Source organism: Cetorhinus maximus, chromosome 21, assembly GCF_964194155.1.
Source record: "Cetorhinus maximus chromosome 21, sCetMax3.hap1.1, whole genome shotgun sequence".
Lineage (NCBI taxonomy): Eukaryota > Metazoa > Chordata > Chondrichthyes > Lamniformes > Cetorhinidae > Cetorhinus > Cetorhinus maximus.
The window spans coordinates 42,358,617-42,379,971 of record NC_135899.1 but is presented as its reverse complement, the minus strand read 5'-3'; the positions used below and the strand labels follow the sequence as shown (position 1 = coordinate 42,379,971).

General features: G+C 43.9%; 1 protein-coding gene across 1 annotated transcript in view; it reads left to right on the top strand.

Moving 5' to 3' along the window:
- Nucleotides 1-21,355, top strand: part of kcnq4 (potassium voltage-gated channel subfamily Q member 4) — a 596,979-nt gene that overhangs the window by 382,627 nt on the left and 192,997 nt on the right. Inside the window, exon 2 of the mRNA XM_078566896.1 lies at nucleotides 8,625-8,715. Coding sequence (XP_078423022.1) covers nucleotides 8,625-8,715 — 91 coding nt within the window. The remainder of the gene's footprint in view (nucleotides 1-8,624; nucleotides 8,716-21,355) is intronic.

Sequence of the window (21,355 nt, the reverse complement as noted above, 5' to 3'; positions counted from 1 at the left end):
CCCAGCAATCTCCTCCCTTGCCTCCCTCAGTACTCTTGGGTAGATCCCATCTGGCCCTGGGGTCTTATCCACCTTAATATTCTTCAAGATGCCTAACACCTCTTTTTTGATCTCAACATGATCCAGGCTATCTACACACTCTTCCCTAGACAAATCGACCGCTAAGTCCTTTTCTTTGGTGAATACTGATGAAAAGTACTCATTTAGTATGTCTCCCATTTCTTCTGGCTCTACACACAGATTCCCACTTCTGTCCCTGAGTGGGCCTACCCTTTCCCTGGCTACCCTCTTGCTTTTTACATACGTATAAAAGGCCTTGGGATTTTCCTTAATCCTGGTTGCCAATGACTTTTCATGACCCCTTTTAGCCCTCCTGACTCCTTGCTTAAGTTTCTTCCTACTTTCTTTATTTTCTCCACGGGCTTCATGTGTTCCCAGCCTTCTAGCCCTTACAAATGCTTCCCTTTTCTTTTTGACTAATCTCACAATATCCTTCATTATCCAAGGTTCCTGAAACTTTCCATACTTACCCTTCATCCTAGCAGGAACATGCCAGTCCTGAATTCTTATCAACTGATGTTTGAAAGCCCCTCACATGTCAGTTGTTGATTTGCCCTCAAACATCCGCCTCCAGTCTAGATTCCTCAGTTCCTGCCTAATATTGTTATAATTAGCCTTCCCTCAATTAAGCACCTTAACCCGAGGATTCCTGCTATCCTTATCCACCGGTACCTTGAAACTTACTGAATTATGGTCACTTTTCCCGAAATGCTGCCCTACTGAAACTTCGACCACCTGGCCAGGTTCATTCCCTAATACCAGGTCCAGTATTGCCCCTTCCCTAGTTGGAGTATCTACATATTGTCTCAGGAAGCCCTCCTGGATGCACCTTACAAATTCTGCACCATCCAAACCCCTAGCACTAAGTGATTCCCAGTCAATAAAGGGAAAGTTAAAATCACGCACCAGAGCAGGAAAGGCATAAGAATGGGACGATTTCCAATCTGGATCTGAAACCAAACATCACATCAGGATCTGACAGTCACTTAATTTACCCTAACCTGAATATCATCGGATTTTAAACATGGAAGGAGAAAGCACCCTTCACAGTGGAGAGAAACCGTACACGTGCTCTGTGTGTGGGCAAGCCTTCAGCCGATCATCTAGCCTGAGGAAACACAAGCGCAGACACACTGGGGTGAGACCATGGAAATGTGGGGACTGTGAAAAAGGGTTCTATGACCATTTTGAGCTGGCAAATCATCAGCGCAGTCACAGTGCGGAGAGACCATTCAACTGCTCCGTGTGCAGAAAGGGATTCAATACTTCATCCCACCTGCTAGAACACCAGCGAGTTCACACTGGAGAGAGACTGTTCACCTGTTCCGAGCGTGGAAAGGGATTCACTCAGTCATCACGGCTGCTGACACACCAGCGAGTTCACACTGACGAGAGACCTTTTAAATGCCCAGACTGTGGGAAGTGCCATAAAAGTTCCGGGGAGCCAATGCGCCATCAACATGTTTACTATGACGAGAGACCGTTCAGGTGCTGTCACTGTGGTGCTGGGTTCAAGGTATCATATGACCTCACTGTTCATTGGCAAATACACACAGGGGAGAGGCCGTTCACCTGCTCCGAGTGTGGAAAGGGATTCACAACCTCATCCAACCTGCTGGAGCACCAGTGCACTCACACTGGGGAGAGGCCATTCGCCTGCCTCAAGTGTGGAAAGAGATTTGCACGTTCGTCCACCCTGCTAAGACACCAGCGGTTTCACACTGAGGAGAGACCGTTCATCTGCTCCGTGTGTGGGAAGGGATTCACTACCTCATCCAACCTGCTGAAACACCAGAGAGTTCACAAGTAACTGCAATGATTCGATTTTTCTATTAATCACATCCAGGACTGAACTTTGTTCATTAGGGTCTGTTTCTGTTTCTGATGATGTTAAAAAAAACTTCTGGTGGAATTTTTTAAAAATTCATTTATGCGACATGGGCGTTACTGGCTAGACCAGCATTTATTGTCCATCCTCTAATTACCCTTGAGAAGCTGGTGGTGAGCTGCTTCTTGAGCTGCTGCATTCCCTGTGGTGTAGGTACACCAACAGTGCTGTTAGAGAGGGAGTTCCAGGATTTTGACCCAGTGACAGTGAAGGAACAGTGATATATTTCCAAGTCAGGATGGTGTGTGGCTTGGAGGGGCACTTCCAGGTGGTGGTGTTCCTATGTATCTGCTGCCCTTGCCCTTCTCGGTGGTAGCAGTCGTGGGTTTGGAAGGTAATTATAGCTATAGTAATTATGTGGAAACAGCCAATGAAGGCAGTACTTCACTTTGCTGTGTATTCTTCACAGAAGTAGTCCTAAACCCACCCTGTTCCCATATCCTTTTAGTGCCATTTTCTTCAACCACCTCTCTACCTTATTGGTGTGGTCCCTGCTTCAATCATGAAGCCAAGTACTCATTCAACACTCTCACAACCCTCTGTATAAAAATAAAATCTCTTGCTAGCTACATTTCATCATATAGCTGCATCCTTTCATTCTAAAACCCTTAATCATTGGAAACATTTTTTTTTCATCTGCTCTGTATCACGCTTTCGTAATTTCAAATAACTCAATCAAGTCACCTGCCAACCGCCTCCACTGTAACAAGTAAATGTCTCAGATTTTTAAACCAGTCAGATTGGTCTGTTAGTGGTGGAAATGACTAGTGGTAAAGGAGCAAGACACTCCTAATTCATTGTTACTTTTTCAGAGTTTAGTAGATAAACAATCATGCAATCTTTTCTGTACTCTTCACTGCAGTTCCTGTGCAAGTTCACTTCCACGCCATTTGTTTCAATGTAAGGATGACATGAGGACAGTAGTGGAGATTAGAAATAACAAGGGTCAGAAAATGCTGGTGGAAGTAGGTTATAGCAGTGGTTCTCAAACCTTTTGCCCCCGGACCACTTGGACTGGGCAAAAGATGCTGTAGACCACCTGCTTGTCCTACCCCAGTTGCTTTTGCTTGCCACTGCAAAAATTATTCATCAGAATTAATTGGAACTTATGGAAACTATATGTATTTTGCTGCTTTCTTGCTTCTAAAAGGAATAAATGTATGTGCATCAATTTTTAAATGTCATCAGTAAATTATTAAGTCATGCCAGAATCAAAAGTATATATATTTTCAATTTATAAATATTAATACAAGAGAGCACGTTTATTTGAAATATTCCAATATGTTATAAAATTATCACAATAATCTTTTGAGAAACTGTTACCTTACATCTATATTAAACAAAATCAACGGTAACATAAATCTTGCTTATAAAACTATATTGTGGTTGCTTGCACTTATGATGACATATGTTGTACTCATGGGAGCTGGTCCTCGTTGTGTAATGTCACTCAGGTGGTGGAGATCAGAGCTCTGGCCTGTTCTCCTGAATGGCCTTGGCCTTAGAGTTTCACATGAGTGTTTTGCATTTTGGACCAGCCTTGGACCACGCTTTGAGAACCACTGGTTTATTGGCCCCCTAATTGTAGTTATACCTTTGGACAGAGCATGAAGCTTGTTACAAAGGCAATGTAATAATTGTGGGGTCTTTAATCTTCATTTGACTGGGTAGATCAAATTGACAAATGTAGGCTGGAAGAAAAGCTTGTAGAATGCTTACATGGCAGTTTCCTAGAACAACACTTTATGGAACCAATCAGGGATAAAGCTATTTTAGATCTAGCATTGTGTAATGAGGCAGGTTATTTGTAATCTCATCATATAAGATCCTCTGAGTAAAAGTGATCATATCACAATTAAATTCCATGTTAAGTATGAGAATGACGTACTCGAATCCAAATCAAAAATTTGAAACTTAAGCAAAGCCAACTATGTAGCCATGAAGAGCGAGCTGGCTAAGGTTGAGAGCCAGAGGAAATTGGTTTATAGGGTTTGGCAAAAAAGTCAACAGCAACATGAGGAAAACTTTTTTACACAGCGACTAGTTAGGATCTGCAATTCTTTACCTCAGAGGGTTGCAAAAGCTCTATCGTTGAGTATTTTCAAAGCTGAGAGATTTTTATCGTATTAATAGTGAAACAGGACGTGAAGGGCCGTAAGGTCTGCTCCTGCCCCTATTTCTTATGTTTTTATGCAAATCAACTTGATTTATTCTGGCCACTGATTAAAATCTTGACCACTCTGAGTCTTGACACTTGATCTGCTGAGTCCTGGAGGAATCCTCCAGAGTGGTGCAGGCAGTAGAATCATTGCTCCAGCATGCCAATAGCCTTCTCTATCACATTTCATTTGGCAGCATGTTCTTACTACATTGTATGCTGGGCATGTATGTGTTTGTTACAAAGTGGAGTCATCAGTCGTCACATCAGTGATAACCCATCGCCCCTCTGCTGCCCTTTGGTTTGTCATGGTGGCTGAAATGCAGCTGGCACTGCAGACTGCTGCAGAATTAAGGCACCGTTACCTGTGCCAGATACCTGGCATTGACCCACATGATTTGCTGCCTATGGTTACACACCAGCTGGAAGTTTAGGGAGTGAAATTGTTTTCTGATCTGATATAGGGCAGAGTTGGCCTGCAACATCCGCAAAGTGATGCGGTTGCAGCCAATGGCACCCTGCACCATGGGGGAGATTGCATTCGTAATGAAACTGTATGCATTTTCCAGCTGTTTCTTTCTATCTGCTCCCATTGATTAGTGCCTCAGTGGCCTCCTTTACATAACAGCGGACAGCAAATGGACAGTTGTTTCAAATATTTCCAGCACTGGACTGCAAGGAGCCAGAAGTTTGAAAGTTCATTGTCTGGACCCCTTCACAGGCACTGGCAATGCCCTGCTCTAAGATTACAGATGGGGTGGCAGTATTTGGGGTGGCATCCTTATTGAAGCACAGATGTCTCAAATTTGTTCTCCACTGAGAATTGTTCCCTGAAAACTCTGTGTAGATATAGCCTTGCTGAGAGTGCTTTACCCCTTCTCCCTTCCTCCTCCCTCTTCCAGTAGCTTGTCCGGCTCTACATGACCTCTGTAAATGCTGCAAATCACGCAGTATTCCAAGGGAAATATTTCCTCATGCATCCATGTTTAAGAGTAACTGGTTTGTGTAGAAGCCTTGAAGTCAGCAAAAAGTCCTTCAGCACCTGCTACACATCTCCCTATAGACTTTTCCAACTTTAAATGGTTATAGATTTGAATCAGTGGCCAGAATAAACAAGCTTATTTACATAAGAACATAAGAAATAGTAGCAGGAGCAAGCCATATAGCCCCTCACACTTGTTCCACCATTAATATGACCAAAAATCTCTCAGCTTTGAAAATACTCAATGATGGAGCTTTCGCAATCCTCTTGAGGTAAAGAATCCCAGATCCTTACTAGTCACTGTGTAAAAACGTTTGTTGGCTGTTGGCTCTTTTGCCAAAAACCATAACCCAGTGTCTTCTGGCTCTCAACCTTAGCCAGCTCTCCGTTATGGCTACATAATTGGCTTTGTTTAAGTTTCAAATTTTTGATTTTGACCCGAATATCTCATTTTCATACTTAACATGGAATTTAACTCTCCATTTTCCCAGAGGATCTTTTATGATGAGATTACAAATAACCTGCCTCATTACACAATGCTAGATCTAAAATAGCTTTATCCCTGATTGGTCCCACAAAGTATTGTTCTAAGAAACTGTCATGTAAGCTTTCTACAAACTGAGACAGCCTCTTTCGGCTGGCTGGCCTGTCCATGAAGAACTTATCCAAGTGTGATACCAGTAACCGCATTCCCTGTTCACCAACAGTTCCACACCTTATATTCCCTCTGCCACTGTGACCATATCACAGTGTCTGCTTTTTTCTTATTCATTCATGGGATGTGGGCGTCACTGACTAAGCCAGCATTTATTGCCCATCCCTAATTGCCCTTGTCCAGAGGGGATATAAAGTCAACCACGTTGCTGAGGTTGTCACAGTCAGGACAGCCCTTCCCTAAAGGGCATTAGTGAACCAGATGGATTTTTACAACAATCAGCAATGGTTTCATAGTCATCATCAGACTCTTAATTCCATATTTTTATTGGATTCAAATTCCACCATCATGGTGGGGTTTGAACCTAGGTCCCCAGAGCATTACCCTGGGTCCCTGGAATATGAACCAGTGACAATACCCACTATGCCACTGCCTCCCCTTATGGCCACAATGCAAAAATCGAAGCCGACATAAAATAAATATTACAAACCAAATTTATAAATGAAATCATGTTGAGTACAAATGCCAACTATCACACTTGTGCATTCCATGAGTGCCTGTCTTCAGTGTGCCTTTGCCTGACCTAGTGCTCTTACCCAGTGACTGCAGCATGGCTGACGGAAGGCTGCTGATTTAAGTGGAGGAGATTGCAGACGGCCTTGGAGGACAGCTCTAAGTTGCATCCAGAAGCTCTGACTTTGGACTGCACCACTTGGCATGGGCAACCACAATCTGGGATGGCTGGCTGACTGGCAACAGCAAGGACAATGGTGGAGTGGCAGTGGTGAGAGGATGGATGCTGTCTTCCTCAGACAGGACAGCAGATTTATTCTCCATGGAGCCACTGCCACTTCCCAGGATGATGCCTCAGTAACTCCAGTAATGTATTGGAGGACAGATTACTCGACTGCTATGAGACCTTGCAAGTACTCTTGTATGCTGTAATCCACAACCATGATGACAGCAGTCTGAACTTGTAAGGCAGCAAGCTGACATTGCATGACTTCAGTCTGAGCACTTAGACATTGGGTGGCTGCCGCTTGTGCTGCAAGTGAAGCTGCAACATTGACCATTGAAATTTCTGCTCCTGTCTTATGGTCTTATATGGTGCTTGTACGGCTGGGTGCACGTGTGAAAATGTGTGAAAATGGAATTGGCTGCTTTTTCTGTGCTGCAAAGGGTACACCCTGTGTTCTATGCTAGGTGGTGCTGGACTCCTCCTTGCTCCTTGCAATTAACTGTAGGCTTTCTATCAGGCTTACCAAAGCACCAAGCAATTACTTATACATATTCTTCAGCATCCTTGTGCAGGCTGCCCATTGGCATCATCTGAGTCCTTTGTAGCAAAACTCAGGTATGATTTGGTGCTGAAATCATTGGAATGAGCAAGCAATGCAAAGTTGGTGCACAGCTTGCCTTGCAATCAAAGGGCTTGGCAGCATTTTAGGGGGCTGTCAAATTTAGCCCCACCCCTGCCACCATTCTCCCCCTGCCGTTTCTCTTCATTAAAATAGTGCTGTGAAATCTTTTAAGCCCCCCTGACAGGGCATATGGGCTTTGGTTTAATGTCTCACCAGAAGGATGGCACCTGTGACAATGTAAACTCTCAATATGGCACTGGAATCGTGGCCTAGATTCTGTACAAAGGTGGAACTTTAACCCAAGATCAGACACTCAGAGACCAGAATGCTGCCTCTGAGACAAAGTAGGCACCAAATTGGTAGGAAAATGTTGAGTATGATCGTACCATGCAACATCATTACCAGACATGTATAGTGAAACAATTTTTTAAAAATCCACAAGTCATATTTTACGATTGTTCCTAATAATTGTACTCTTTAAGTGTTATTCATATAATAATTACTAACATTTGTGTTATAGCACAGTATCTGTTGTACAGTAATCACTGATAAATGTATTATAGTGCTGAATGTATTATACAGTAATCATTAGCAATAATACCTTAGCCTGGTGTCAGTTACAAAGTAATTTCTGGTAATTGTACTCTACCACTGAGTATTGAGTACTGAGAATGGGGATGATGGTGGTGAACTGATAATGTCACTGGACGAGTAATCTTCATCTTTCATCTTGTCACTGAGCTTTGAAGATGTTTTACTGTTACCATGTCTTATTGTCTTACCATACCTTGATGAGGCTTTGCTTATCCTCTGACAGACTTGAGATAGTTGCTATAGTTTTACTTGAAACAATTCATTAAGAACAATTATAAAGACCTCAGGATAAGCACATGGTTTTCAGGACACAGACTACTCTGCGCCCAGCTCTCTTGGAGCCTCTTGGTCATCTGACGCCTGATGTTACAGTTACATTATTAATATCATCATGGTCTTATTAACATACCCATTTAAGTCATTACGCTACAGGTAATAAATACTGGCTTAGCCAGCAACGTCCACACCCCATGAACAAATTTTAAAAAACATGTTCTAGAGGCACAGGTTTAAATTCCACCATGATGGTTGGTGGAATTTAAGTTAATTAATTAAAAAATCTGGAAATGAAAGATAGCCTCAGTGATGGTGACCATGAAACTATCATCAATTGTCATAAAAACTCATTTTGTTCACTAATATCCTTTAGGGAAATATATAATAGACAATGATTCAGAATTATACTCCAGTGCTGTATTGGGAATTATACTCCAATAATGCCAGGTTAATACAACATTCTAACGCTTGTTTGCTGAATTGTTTTTTTTCTCTGAGCACGGATCACTGAATTTCTGCATTGTTGGAAGCTCTAGGATGTTGAGATAAAACACTGGCACAGTTAAATTGTTTTCCGCAGCTTCTGAATATCTGCAATATCTCCCACCATGTCTGCTTAATTTAGTTAACTTCTCTTTTGTCTCCAACAGATTCCTGCTTGTCTTCAGCTGTCTTGTCCTGTCAGTGTTTTCCACCATACCCAATCACCAGGATGTGGCAAATTCCGGACTCTTTATCCTGGTAAGAGGGACAAATGAGAACAGCGGAAAGGTTTAACTGAGCATAAATGTAATTAGCCTTTTACATTCAATATAATTTATTAACCTAATATAGGCGTTTGAGAATGGAATAGCTGGAACAGTAATCAGGAACAGTGTCACAGCAGATAGTGCAAGTGAAAAAGCAATTAAGAGAAGCAGAGAGTATGAGAAGAGACTGGCAGCTAATAAAAGGAAATCCAAAATTCTTCTACAAATAGTGAAAGGGTGGTAAAAGGAGTATGCCCGATTAGGTATCAAAAAGGCAGTTTATACATGGAGGCAGGGGGCATAGCTGAGGATTAAAATTAATACTTTGCATGCAGTCCAGGTCATGGTGAAAGAGGAGGTAGTTCAGACACTTGAAGGGTTTAAAATTGATAAGGAGGAAGTATCAGATAAGCTGTCTGCACTTAAAGTTGATAAGGCACCATGACTCGATCAGATGCTTCCAAGGGTACTGAGAGAAGTGAGAGTGGAAATTGTGGAGGCACTGGCCATAATTTTCCAGTCTTCCTTAGACTCAGGGGTGGTGCCAGAGGACTGGAGTATTGCAACTGTGACACCCTTGTTCACAAAAGGATGTAAAGATAAGGCCAGCAACTACAGGCCAATCAGTTTAAGCTCCGTGGCAGAGAAACGTTTTGAAAGGATAATTTGCGACTAAATTAATAGTCACTTGGGCAACTGCAGGTTAATTAACAAAAATCAGCATGGATTTGTTAGGGGCAAATCATGTTTAACTAACTTGCTTGAGTTTTTTGATGAGGTAACAGAGAGAGTGATGAGAGTAATGCTGTAGATCATGAACAACAAGCAACAAATGTTGATTGCTAGGGGCTGGTTGCACTTCTCCAAAACTATTTACTTGGAGTTGTTGCCATGGCTTTATTGGCCATGCGGTTAGCTGCAGAGATGCAGGACATGGTTTAAAAGATTTTTCACTGAGTGTACAAACCTTACAGTTTCCAAGGAACTCTCCTATGCAGCCATCTATTGCCAGCCACCAGACATTGTGGGATTGTTGTTTCATCAAAACATCCAGATTTCCTTCATGGGCCAGATGCAATATATGTTGCTGTAGCACTTTTGGGATAACTGCTCGAGTTCCATGTGCGTTACAGTTATCATTAAGCAATGCGAGTTCATTCCGTATTCTGTAGTTCAGGACCAGTTCTTCCTCTATTCCACGAGGCCACTTGAGCTTTAGTTACTGGCTTTCTGCAGTATGCTGTCTGTCGCTGATTCTGCCTTCAACTCCATTCGCGTAACAAGATTCACAGTCGCATGTGAAATCACCACAATTGAGCAGTCTTCAGTATCGCAAGTCGCTTCGCTATTACTGGTGCTGTGTGTGGTAGTAGTATGGCTCAGCATGTCAGCTACTTGGTTGTGTGAATCTAAGAGATGCTCAATCTCAAAGTTGTAATGAGTAGATGAGTAGAGGTTGATGACCAGATTATGATGCTGCTAACAATGTAGTTTGTGCTTGGTGATCAGTGCGGAGAGTGAACTTTCTACCATAGAGATGTACGTGCCAATGTTCACAAGTGTAGATGCAGGCTAGTGCTCCCCACTCTCCAGTAGAGTACTTACATTCAGTTTCTGACAACGATGTGATGTGTAAATGACTGGTCATTCACTTTCTTCAGTGTACATGTGAGAGTACTGCTCCTATCTCATTTTCTGGCACATCCATTGTAACACATATTTCTGCATGTGGGTTGAAATGTTCGAGGACTGGCGGAGATGCTATCTTCACCTTTAACGTATCAAACGCTATTGCTGTGCAAATGTCCATTCCTATTATGCATCTTTGCGCAGTAGCTTCCAAAGAGGCTCTGCGTTCACTGCGTACTTGGAAACAAATTTGTGATAAAAGGTCTTAGTAACAAGGAATGATGCCAATTCTTTCACATTAGATGGGGTTGGAAGCACATGGGTAGTTTTGATGTTGTTGTTTGTAGGCTTTACCCAAGCTGCTGTTAGTCTGTACCCTGGAAAGTCAATCTTGGATGCCACAAATGTGCATTTATCCTGTGTTGAGCATCAAATTGTACTGCACATTGAAAGGAGCACTGCTGATAAACACTGATCATGTTCTGCTCTGCCCCTTCCATGGATAATGGTGTCGTCAAGAAGGATGAGTGTCCCCTCAGTGTCTGACAAGACCGAAGAAATGACCTTCTGAATGGCGCTAGATGAATTGCTCCTTCAGAGAGCCATCACAGACATGACGGGCCGAATGGCCTCTTTCCGTGCTGTAACTATTCTATGATTCTATGGTGCTCAATATTGCAGCCCATAATCCAGACCTGGTCCCTGCATTCATGACATACAAGGACATGTACAAGTATTGACAGTGAGATCTATACAAGTTGTACAGTCTAGATGGCAGTGAAGTGTTTCCTTTTACAACATTTGCATTAATTATGCACAGGAGCTGTTGCTGAGGCACACAAGAACCATACAATACCAGATAAGGGCAAAATGTTTTCTTTTGCCTCTTGCACACTGTGTGTTAACTGCCTTGGAGCCAGTCCTTTACTTATCAATCATCATTTGTAAAGATCCTTTTAAACACTGCAGAATACCTTGGGTGAAGACGGATGTGAAGTATTCATTCAACACTCTAGCGATGTCATCTGGCTCCACCCATAGATTGCCCCCTTGGTCCCTTATGGGCCCTACTCTTTCCCTGGTTATCCTCTTTCCATTGATATACTTATAGAATATCTTGGGATTTTCCCTACTTCTACCAGCCAGAGCTTTCTCATATCCCCTTTTTGCTCTCCTAATTGCTTTCTTAAGCTCCACCCTGCATTTTCTGTACTCCACTAATGCCTCTGCTGATTTGCTTCCCTTGTACCCGCTAAATGCCTCTCTTTTCCTTTTCATTGTAACCTGAATATCTCTGGTCGTCCATGGTTCTCTGGGCTTGTTACTCCTTACTATCACCCTAGAGGAACATATTGAGCCTGTACCCTTCCCATTTCCTTTTTGAACGCCCCCCACTGCTCCTCTGTAGATTTCCCCACAAGTAGCTGTTCCCAGCCTACCTTGCCCAGATCCTCCCTTATTTTACTAAAATTCACTCTTCCCCCAGTCCAAAACTTTTTTTGCAACTAGTACACTTGAAAAGTGTGAGGTGATACACTTTGGAAGGAGTAATTTGACAAGGAAGTATTCAATGAACGGCATGACACTAGGAAATTCTGAGGAACAAAGGGACCTTGGCGTGTGTGTCCATAGATCTCTTAAGGCGGAGGGGCATGTTAGTGGGGTGGTGAAAAAGGCATATGGGACACTTGCCTTTATCAATCGAGGCATAGATTACAAAAGTAGGGAGGTCATGTTGGAGTTGTATAGAACCTTGGTGAGGCTACAGCTGGAGTACTGTGTGCAGTTCTGGTCGCCACATTATAGGAAGGATGTGATTGCAGTGGAGGGGGTGCAGAGGAGATTCACCAAGATGTTGCTTGGGATGAAACATTTAAGTTATGAAGGGAGGTTGGATAGACTTGGGTTGTTTTCGTTGGAGCAGAGAAGACTGAGGGGAGACCTGATTGAGGTGTATAAGATTATGAGGGGCATGGACAGGGTGGGTAGGGAGCAGCTGTTCTCCTTAGTTGGAGGGTCAGTCACAAGGGGACATAAGTTCAAGATGAGGGGCAGGAGGTTTAGGGGGGATGTGAGGAAAAACCTTTTTACCCAGAGGGTGGTGACAGTCTGGAATGCACTGCCTGGGGGGGTGGTGGAGGCAGGTTGCCTTACATCCTTTAAAAAGTACCAGGATGAGCACTTGGCGCGTCATAACATTCAAGGCTATGGGCCAAGTGTTGGTAAATAGGATTAGGTAGGTAGGTCAGGTGTTTCTCACATGTCGGTGCAGACTCAATGGGCCGAAGGGCCTCTTCTGCATTCTGTGATACCTGACTAATCCAGTGTTTATAAACAGTTAGCAAAATGCTAAGTTTATGTAAGATTTATTAGCTGTAATAAGTATGGTGCTGACAATAGTAAAATCTGCTCGGGGAGCTCCAGTAAATAGTGCACAGGCTCCAAATGTATAACTAACTTTTTGCTGTGCAAGGGGAATCTCTCCCACACAGACTGTTGGCACCAGGTTCCTGCCTGTCTCTATCTTAATTAGGAATTTCAAAATCTGCATATCCGGTAAAGCCCAGAACCTAATTAAGTAATAAATCAGAAATGCCAATTAGATCTTTATAAAGAATATGAAATCTGCAAGTTTTCATTCGCATTGGTTTGGTAATTAGCAGAGTGATATTCCTTAGACAAACTCTGGATGTGAGTTTTTAAATCACTAGCTTTACATTTCAGGCACCGTGCTGTGAAAATTCATAAATATGAAACTTAACCTGTGTTTTTCATATTGGCTGCAGATATTCAATGAGTTAGCTGAATTGGGAGGGCTCCAACCTGTGCTGAGTTAGTTGATCTCAGTTGGCAGAAGGACCAACATTACTGGCCTCAACAGTGTTGAGTGATGAAGGAGAAAGTTGGCCAGGCTTCTTACACCCAATTTTGTACTGTGCTCTCCCATTTGTTTCACATTAGTTGGGGTTGGAAGCACATGAATGGTTTTGATGTTGTCGTTTGTAGGCTGCTGTTACTCTGTACCCTAGAAAGTCAATCCCGGATGCCGATTGTGTGGACACCAGGCTTGTTTTACAAACCTACATTGGTGGCAGGGAACCTTACCTAACATAAGTTCATACTTGGAGAATTGCCTATATTGGCTTAAGGCTGGCAGGCTCAGGCTTAGCTGTGAATGGCTTGCTAACACATTTGCAGACTCATACTTGATTATTAACTGTCTGGAGCAATGGGGGTGACTAGTGCTTCATGGGGATTCCATTTGAGCAAAAGTCAGCATCTTCAGATCAGGAGGGGAGAAAATTAGTAATGCGACAAAATTTTACTTCACTCCTCTTTTGTGTCTTCTGTGTTTCTTGCTTTTTGCTTTTTCCTTACTGTCTCCTTTTTCCTATATTTTTCTTTCTCACTTCAATCCATCCAGCTACAGGATGAGACAGGGTATCTCTTAGTTCCTGTTAATGGAAAATGAGTGAAAGATAGTTTTGGAGGCAGGGCTATCTGACCACTCACAGCCACAAGCATGCCATTTCAGTTAAAATGATAAGATCTGTATTTGATGCAGCTCTTTAAGACTTTATATGCCCAGAGCTGCAGTCACAAGTGCTTTTAACAATATTGTGAAGTGGAGGAAATTTCAACCTGACCCCATCATTAGCAATGTTGTGCCTGAAAATCTAACATACTGCACCAGAAATGCTTCATAATCTTTTTCTACATCAATCAGCCGCTATCTCACATCATACTCTGGAATCAACTGGACCCAATATTGTTAATGTTCCATTCAAAGTTCAATGGAATCTTCTTGTGAGACCCATAACTTTAGCATTGTTATTTCATCGGAAATTGGGCTAAAAATTCGTTTTCACATGTTTTCGGGCATGGATGTTGCAATTCGCGATCTGCCAATGCCCAATCCTGTTCAGGCAAGCAGACTGCAAACCTTGTGTTGCTTCCTCATTTGAATGACTGTAGCATTCAGCCAAAGAGGACATAAACCTGTTGTTAGGCTGAACACTGAAAGGAAGGTCTAGCAACGTGCAAGGCCAGCATCTTTTCCAGCTGCCAAAGACAGCCTTAAAGGGGAACTGCGTTGGTATTATAAGGAAGCTGCTGCTGACTGTTGGTTCTGTAATTGTCTGCAATTGGGAGCAAAGGAAATGGAAAACCAGAGCAGAGCAAAGGCTCCCAGGTTCACAGATGTGGTGCTGGAGGCCTTAGTGATGTCGGTCAACAGGAGACGAGAGGCCATGTTTCACGCGTGGCTAGGAGGCCATCAAGGAACATCCTCAGAAGGGAATGGGAGCGGAGGGTAAGGGAGGACAACTTCCAGAGTCTTACCCTGAGGACCTGGCAGCAGTGCTGCAAGAAGTTCAGTAGCCTCACATGGGTGATCCATGTCAGTAAATGCATCTTCACATGACATCTCAATCAACTTCTCATGCTACTCAACACATCACATTCCCATCATTCACCCATCAACAGTACCTAGCACTCCAGACTCAGGCCTAACATGCAGATACTCCACCTCACTCTCACACTTATTCCAATGGTACCAGCCTTACACCTACCTTTCATTGCCTCCATATATCTCCAGCTTTTCAACTATAGCAACCAAATACAACACAATCACTGGCATTCTGTCTTGCAGGACAAAGTTACCCACAATAGAAGGTAATAACGTAAAAGTGGCATGTGACAGGCACACTCTGAGCCAAAGAGAGAAGATGGTGCACCCTCATTGTAGAACTGGCTGCAGCAGAGTGCATTGCATCACGAATCCCTGAGAACATTGAGGTTGACTTTGAGGTTCCTTTCTAATGCCCCTTCTCAAATCCAATCTCCCCCTCATCCTACTATGTGGAAAGTGCAAGCTGAAGATGGTGTGACCATGGACCTCTTGCTTTCCACACCACCCGCTTCCCTCACACCAACCTCCCCAATCTGACTTTCTGCTTTCAAATACCCAAGAACTGTCACCTGTTCAGCGACCCAGGGGGAAAAGAGAGAGCAACACCAGACCAGACATAAGGAGGCACCATCACTTAATCTGACACTCGCAGCCACCAGTTCAGATACTGGCACTATATGAACTTTAGGAGCTAATATAGAGGCAGGATCAGCACATGGTAAATCACTGGGCATGACTGGGCTGCAGCCAGGCCTAGGGAAAAGATGGTTTGTGCCGTCAGCTCACTGGAGGGTGAGGTTGCAGATGAATTCTTCCAAAGGTATCTCGGATGAAAACTTTGATGGGATACCATACAGGAGAATGCACACCGAGATACTTGTTGCATTGGCTGGCTTGTGAGACAACTGCCTGTCACTGTCAAAGAGCATGAAGGAATCGGGCTCCAGTGTGGCATTGGGGAATCCCATAGAGCTTGGAGCCCATCCTTTTCAGTGTGCCTGGTGGCAATGGCTGCATCATAATAGAGATGTTGTGGGGAAAACAGCAGGCCACAACAAACTTGGAGACACACTCTAGCATGTAGTGGAAACTCCCACGAGTGGTCCAGCCAGCAGAAACATTACTTTAGCATGCCAATGATCTGCTTCATGATGTTTCTGGTGGCTGCAAGGCTTTTGCTCATTGTCCATTAAAGTTGCATGATCAGGAGGTGCAGCTAGGTCTTCATCTAGGTACAGAGGGGGTTTCCCATGTCTCCAAGCATCATCCCCTGGTTCGGCTTGGATCCAAAGACAGTCGGAGCGGCAGACTACCTCAGGATGAAGCACTGGAGAGATCACAATGTAACCGCTTTGCTTCACAAATAGGAATTGCGTCTCCTCCTGAATGCAGTGATGAATTATGCTCTGGCATGGGTTTGATATGTTGCCCGCTCCCACCTGGAATGATCTGGTCACATAGAAGTTTAATAAAACTGTGACTTTTATGGCCAATCCTTTTAGTGCCATCCTTGCTCCGGTGTGAGACAACAAGCTCTCTTAGGGTGGCACAGCCACTTGTTGAATTTGATTCACCTCAGGCAATTGCTCCTGGCTGAGTTAAAGTAATGCAAAGTATTTTTTTTCTTTAATGAGATGTCAGCATCGCATTTGTTGCCTAGAGTCATAGAGTCACAGAGGTCTACAGCACAGAAAAAGGCCCTTCGGCCTGTCGAGCCTGCGCCGGTCAAACAAGTACCTAACTATTCAAATCCCATTTTCCAGTACTAGGCCCATAGACTTGTATGCCATGGCATCGTATGTGCATATCCAAATACTTCTTAAATGTTATGAGGGTTTCTGCCTCTACCATCCTTTCAGGCAGTGAGTTCCAGATTCCCACCACCCTCTGGGTGAAAAAATTCTTCCTCACATCCCCTCTAAACCTCCTACCCCTTACCTTAAATCAATGGCCCCTGGTTATTGATCCCTCCACCAAGGGGAAAAGTTCTTTCCTGTCTACCCTATCTATGCCCCTCATAATTTTATACACCTCAATCATGTCTCCCCTCAATCTCCTCCGCTCCAGGGAAAATAACCCCAGTCTATCCAATCTCTCCTCATAACTAAAACTCTCCAGCCCAGGCAACATCCCGGTAAATCTCCTCTGCACTCTCCCTAGTGCAATCACAGCCTTCTTATAATGAGGATTCCGGAACTGCACACAATACTCTAGCTGTGGCCTAACCAGCGTTTTATACAGTTCCAGCACAACCTCCCTGCTCTTATATTCTATGCTTCGGCTAATAAAGGCAAGTATCCCATATGCCTTCTTAACCACATTATCTACCTGTCCCACTACCTTAAGGGACCAGTGGACATGCACACCAAGGTCCCTCTAACCCTCGGTACTTCCCAGGGACCTACCATTCATCGTGTATTCCCGTGCCTTGTTTGTCCTGCCCAAGTGCATCACCTCACACTTATCCGGATTAAATTCCATTTGCCACTGATCAGCCCATCTGACCAGCCAGTCTATATCCTCCTGTAATGTAAGGCTATCCTCCTCACTATTTACCACCCCACCAATTTTCGTGTCATCCGCGAACTTACTGATCAATCCTCCTACATTCAAGTCTAAATCGTTTATATATACCACAAACAGCAAGGGACACAACACCGATCCCTGTGGAACCCCACTGGACACAGGCATCCAGTCATAAAAGCACCCCTCGACCATCACCCTCTGCTTCCTGCCATTCAACCAATTCTGGATCCAACTTGCCAAATTGCCTTGGCTCTTACCTTCGTTATCAGTCTCCCATCAGGACCGTATCAAAAGCCTTGCTGAAGTCCAAGTAGACTACGTCAAATGCATTGCCCTCATCTACACGCCTGGTCACCTCTTCGAAAAATTCAATCAAATTGGACAGACATGGCCTCCCCTTAACAAAACCATGCTGACTGTCCTTGATTAATCGCTGCCTCTCCAAGTGTAGCTTAATTCTGTCCCTCAGAATTGCTTCCAATAGTTTCCCCACCACTGACGTTAGACTGACTGGCCTATAGTTCCCTGGTTTATCCCTTCCCCCTTCCTTGAATAACGGTGCCACATTGGCTGCCCTCCAGTCCTCTGGCACCTCTCCTGTGGCCAGAGAGGTATTGAAAATTATTGCCAGCACCCCTGCTCCCTCCTCCTTTGCCTCACTCAACAGCCTGGGATATATTTCATCTGGATATTTATCTACTTTTAAGCCTGCCAGACTGCTTAGAACCTACTCCCTTTCTATGCTAATTTCATTAATTACATCACAGTCTTTCTGCCTGATTTCCATACCCACATCGCCCCCCCTCACTTGTGAACATCAACACAAAGTATTCATTTAGAACCCTACCTACGTCTTCCAGCTCCACAGACAAATTACCACTATGGTCCTTAATGGGCCCTTCTCTTTCCCTGGTTATCCTCTTAATGTACTTGTGAAACAAGTTTGGATTTTCCTTTATTTTACCTGCCAATGTTTTTTCATGCCCCCTTTTTGCTCTCCTAAATTCCTTTTTAAGTTCCCCCCTACACATTCTATACTCCTCTGGGGCTTCCGCTATTTTGAGCCCTCAGTATCTGCCATAAGTCTCCCTTTTTCTCTTTATCCAATCCTGTATATCCCTCGACATCCAGGGTTCCTGGATTTGTTGGTCCCACCCTTTGTCTTTACTGGAATATATTGGTCCTGTACTCTCCCTATTTTCTTCCCCACTGCTCTGACGCAGATTTACCTAAATGTAGCTGCTCCCAGTCCACTCTGGCCAAATCAGATCTGATCTTATTAAAATTGGCCTTCCCCAATTTAGAACTCTGATTTCTGGCCCATCCTTGTCCTTTTCCATAACAACCTTGAATCTAATGGAGTTATGATCACTATCTGCAAAATGCTCCCCCACTGATACCTCTACCACCTGCTCGGCTTCATTCCCTAAAATTAAGTCCAGGACCGCCCCATCTCTTGTAGGACCTTCTCCGTACTGACTCAAATGCATTTTAAGAATTCCACTCCCTCTAAACCTATCACACTATGACTAACCCAGTTAATGTTGGGGAAGTTGAAATCCCCATTATTACTACCCTATTATTTTTACACTTCTCTGAAATGTGCCTACATATCTGCTCTTCTATTTCTCTCTGACTGTTTGGAGGCCTATAGTACACTCCCAGCAATGTGATTGCTGCTTTTTTGTTTTTCAGTTCTACCCATATGGCTTCATTTGAGGAGCCTTCTAAGATGTCATCCCTCCTTACTGCTGTAATTGATTCCTTGATCAATATTGCGATACCCCTCCTTTTTTACCTCCTTCCCTGTCTCGCCTGAAGACCCTATATCCTGGAATATTGAGCTGCCAATCCTGCCCTCTCTTAACCATTTCTTTGTGACAGCAATGACATCATACTTCCATGTGTTAACTTGTGCCCTCAACTCACCTGCTTTATTTGTCAGACTCCTTGCATTAAAATAAATACCATCCAACCTTGCCAAGCTCCCTTGTGCCTTAACTGGCCTATAATTTCTATGCCTTCCAGACTCACTTGCTCTCTCTTCTAATTTTGACTGTGCATCTCCCCCCACCTCCTCTCAGGAACCCAACCCCCTGCCAAGTTAGTTTAAATCCTTCCCAACAGCACTAGCAAACCTACTCGCAAGGATGTTTGTCCCATTCCAGTTCAGGTGCAACCCATCTGCCTTGTGTAGGTCCCACCGCCCCCAGAAACAGTCCCAATGTCCCAGAAATCTAAAACCCTCCCTCCTGCAACATCTCTCCAGCCACTCATTCATCAGGACCAACCTCCTACTTCAATACTCACGACTGTGTAGCACTGGAAGTAATCCAGAGATTACTACGTTTGAGGTCCTGTCTTTTAATCTGTTTCCGAGGTCCTGTTTTTTAATCTGTTTCCTAGCTCCCTAAATTCTGCTTGCAGGATCTCATCCCTCTTTCTACCTATGTCTTTGGTACCAATATGTACCACGATCTCTGTCTGTTTGCCCTCCCCCTTTAGAATGCCCTGCAGCCATTCAGTGACATCCTTGACCAGGGAGGCATTTTGCCCCTGAGAAGGTGTTGGTGAGCTTTCTTGAACTGCAGTCTATGTTTCCACTCACAGTACTATAAGGGAGGGAGTTCAGGTTTTTGACCCAGTGACAGTAAAGAAACGGCAATATAGTTCCAAGTCAGGATGGTGTGTGACTTGGAAGGGAACTCGATTGTGATGTTATTCCCATGCACCTGCTGCCCTGTCCTGGGTGGTAGAAGTTGTGGGTTTGGAAGGTGCTGTCAAAGAAGCCTTGGTGAGTTGCTGCAGTGCATCTTGTATATGTACACACTGCTGCCACTGTGCACAGGTGATGGAGCAAGTGAATGTTTAAAGGTGGTGGAATGGGATGCTGATCAAGTGGGCTGCTTTGTCCTAGATGGTGTTGAGTTTCTTGAGCATTGTTGGAACTGCACTCATCCAAGCAAACAGTGAGTATTCTATCTCTCTTCTGACTTGTGCCTTGTAGATGGTGGACTGAATTTGGGGAGTCAGGAGGTAAGTTGCTCACTGCAGAATTCCCAGCCTCTGACCTGCTCTTGTAGCCACAGTATTTATATGGCTGGTTGAGTTACGTTTCTGGTTAATGGTAACCCCAAGGAGTATACAACAATGGTAATGCTGTTGAATGTCAGTTAGATTCTCTCTTGTTGGAGATAGTCATTGCCTGACACTTAAGTGGCAAGTAACATTCGCATCACACATCAGCCCAAGCCTGAATGTTGTCCGGGTCTTGCTGCATCTGGACATGGACTGCTTCAGAATCTGAGGAGTTGCGAATGGTGCTGAACATTGTGCAACCATCAGCGAACATCCCCACTTCTGACCTTATGATGGAAGGAAGATCATTGATGTGGCAGCTGAAGATGGTTGGGCCTAGGACACTACCCTGAGGAACTCCTGCAGCAAAGACCTGGGGCTGAGGTGATTGACCATCAGCAGCCACAACCATCTTCCTTTGTGCTAGGCATGACTCCAACCAGTGGAGATTTGTCCTGTGATTGCCATTGACTTCAATTTTGCTCAGGTTCCCTTATATCACATTTGATCAAATGCTGCCTTGATGTGAAGAGCAGTTATTTTTACCTCACCCCTTGTGTTCAGCTCTTTATTCTACTATTGGACAAAGGGTGGAATGGGGTAAGAAGCAGAGTGGCTCTGGCGGAACCCAAACTGAGCATCACTGAGCAGATTATTGTTAAGTAAGTGCCACTTGATAGCACTGTCAATGATACCATCCATCAGTTTGTTGACAATCGGGAGTAGACTGATAGGGTGATAATTGTATGAGTTGAATTTGTCCTGCTTTTTGTGGACAGGACATACCTGGGCAATCTTCTGCATTGTTATGTAGATTCCAGTGTTGTAGCTGTACTGGAACAGCTTAGGTAGGGGAGCACAAGCCTTCAGTACTGCAGCCAGGATATTGCCAGAGACCATAGCTGTGTACTTCAGGAGGAGGCCAAGATAGATCATTGACTCAGCACTTTTGGCTGAAGGTGGTTGCAAAACCTTCACTCTTACCTTT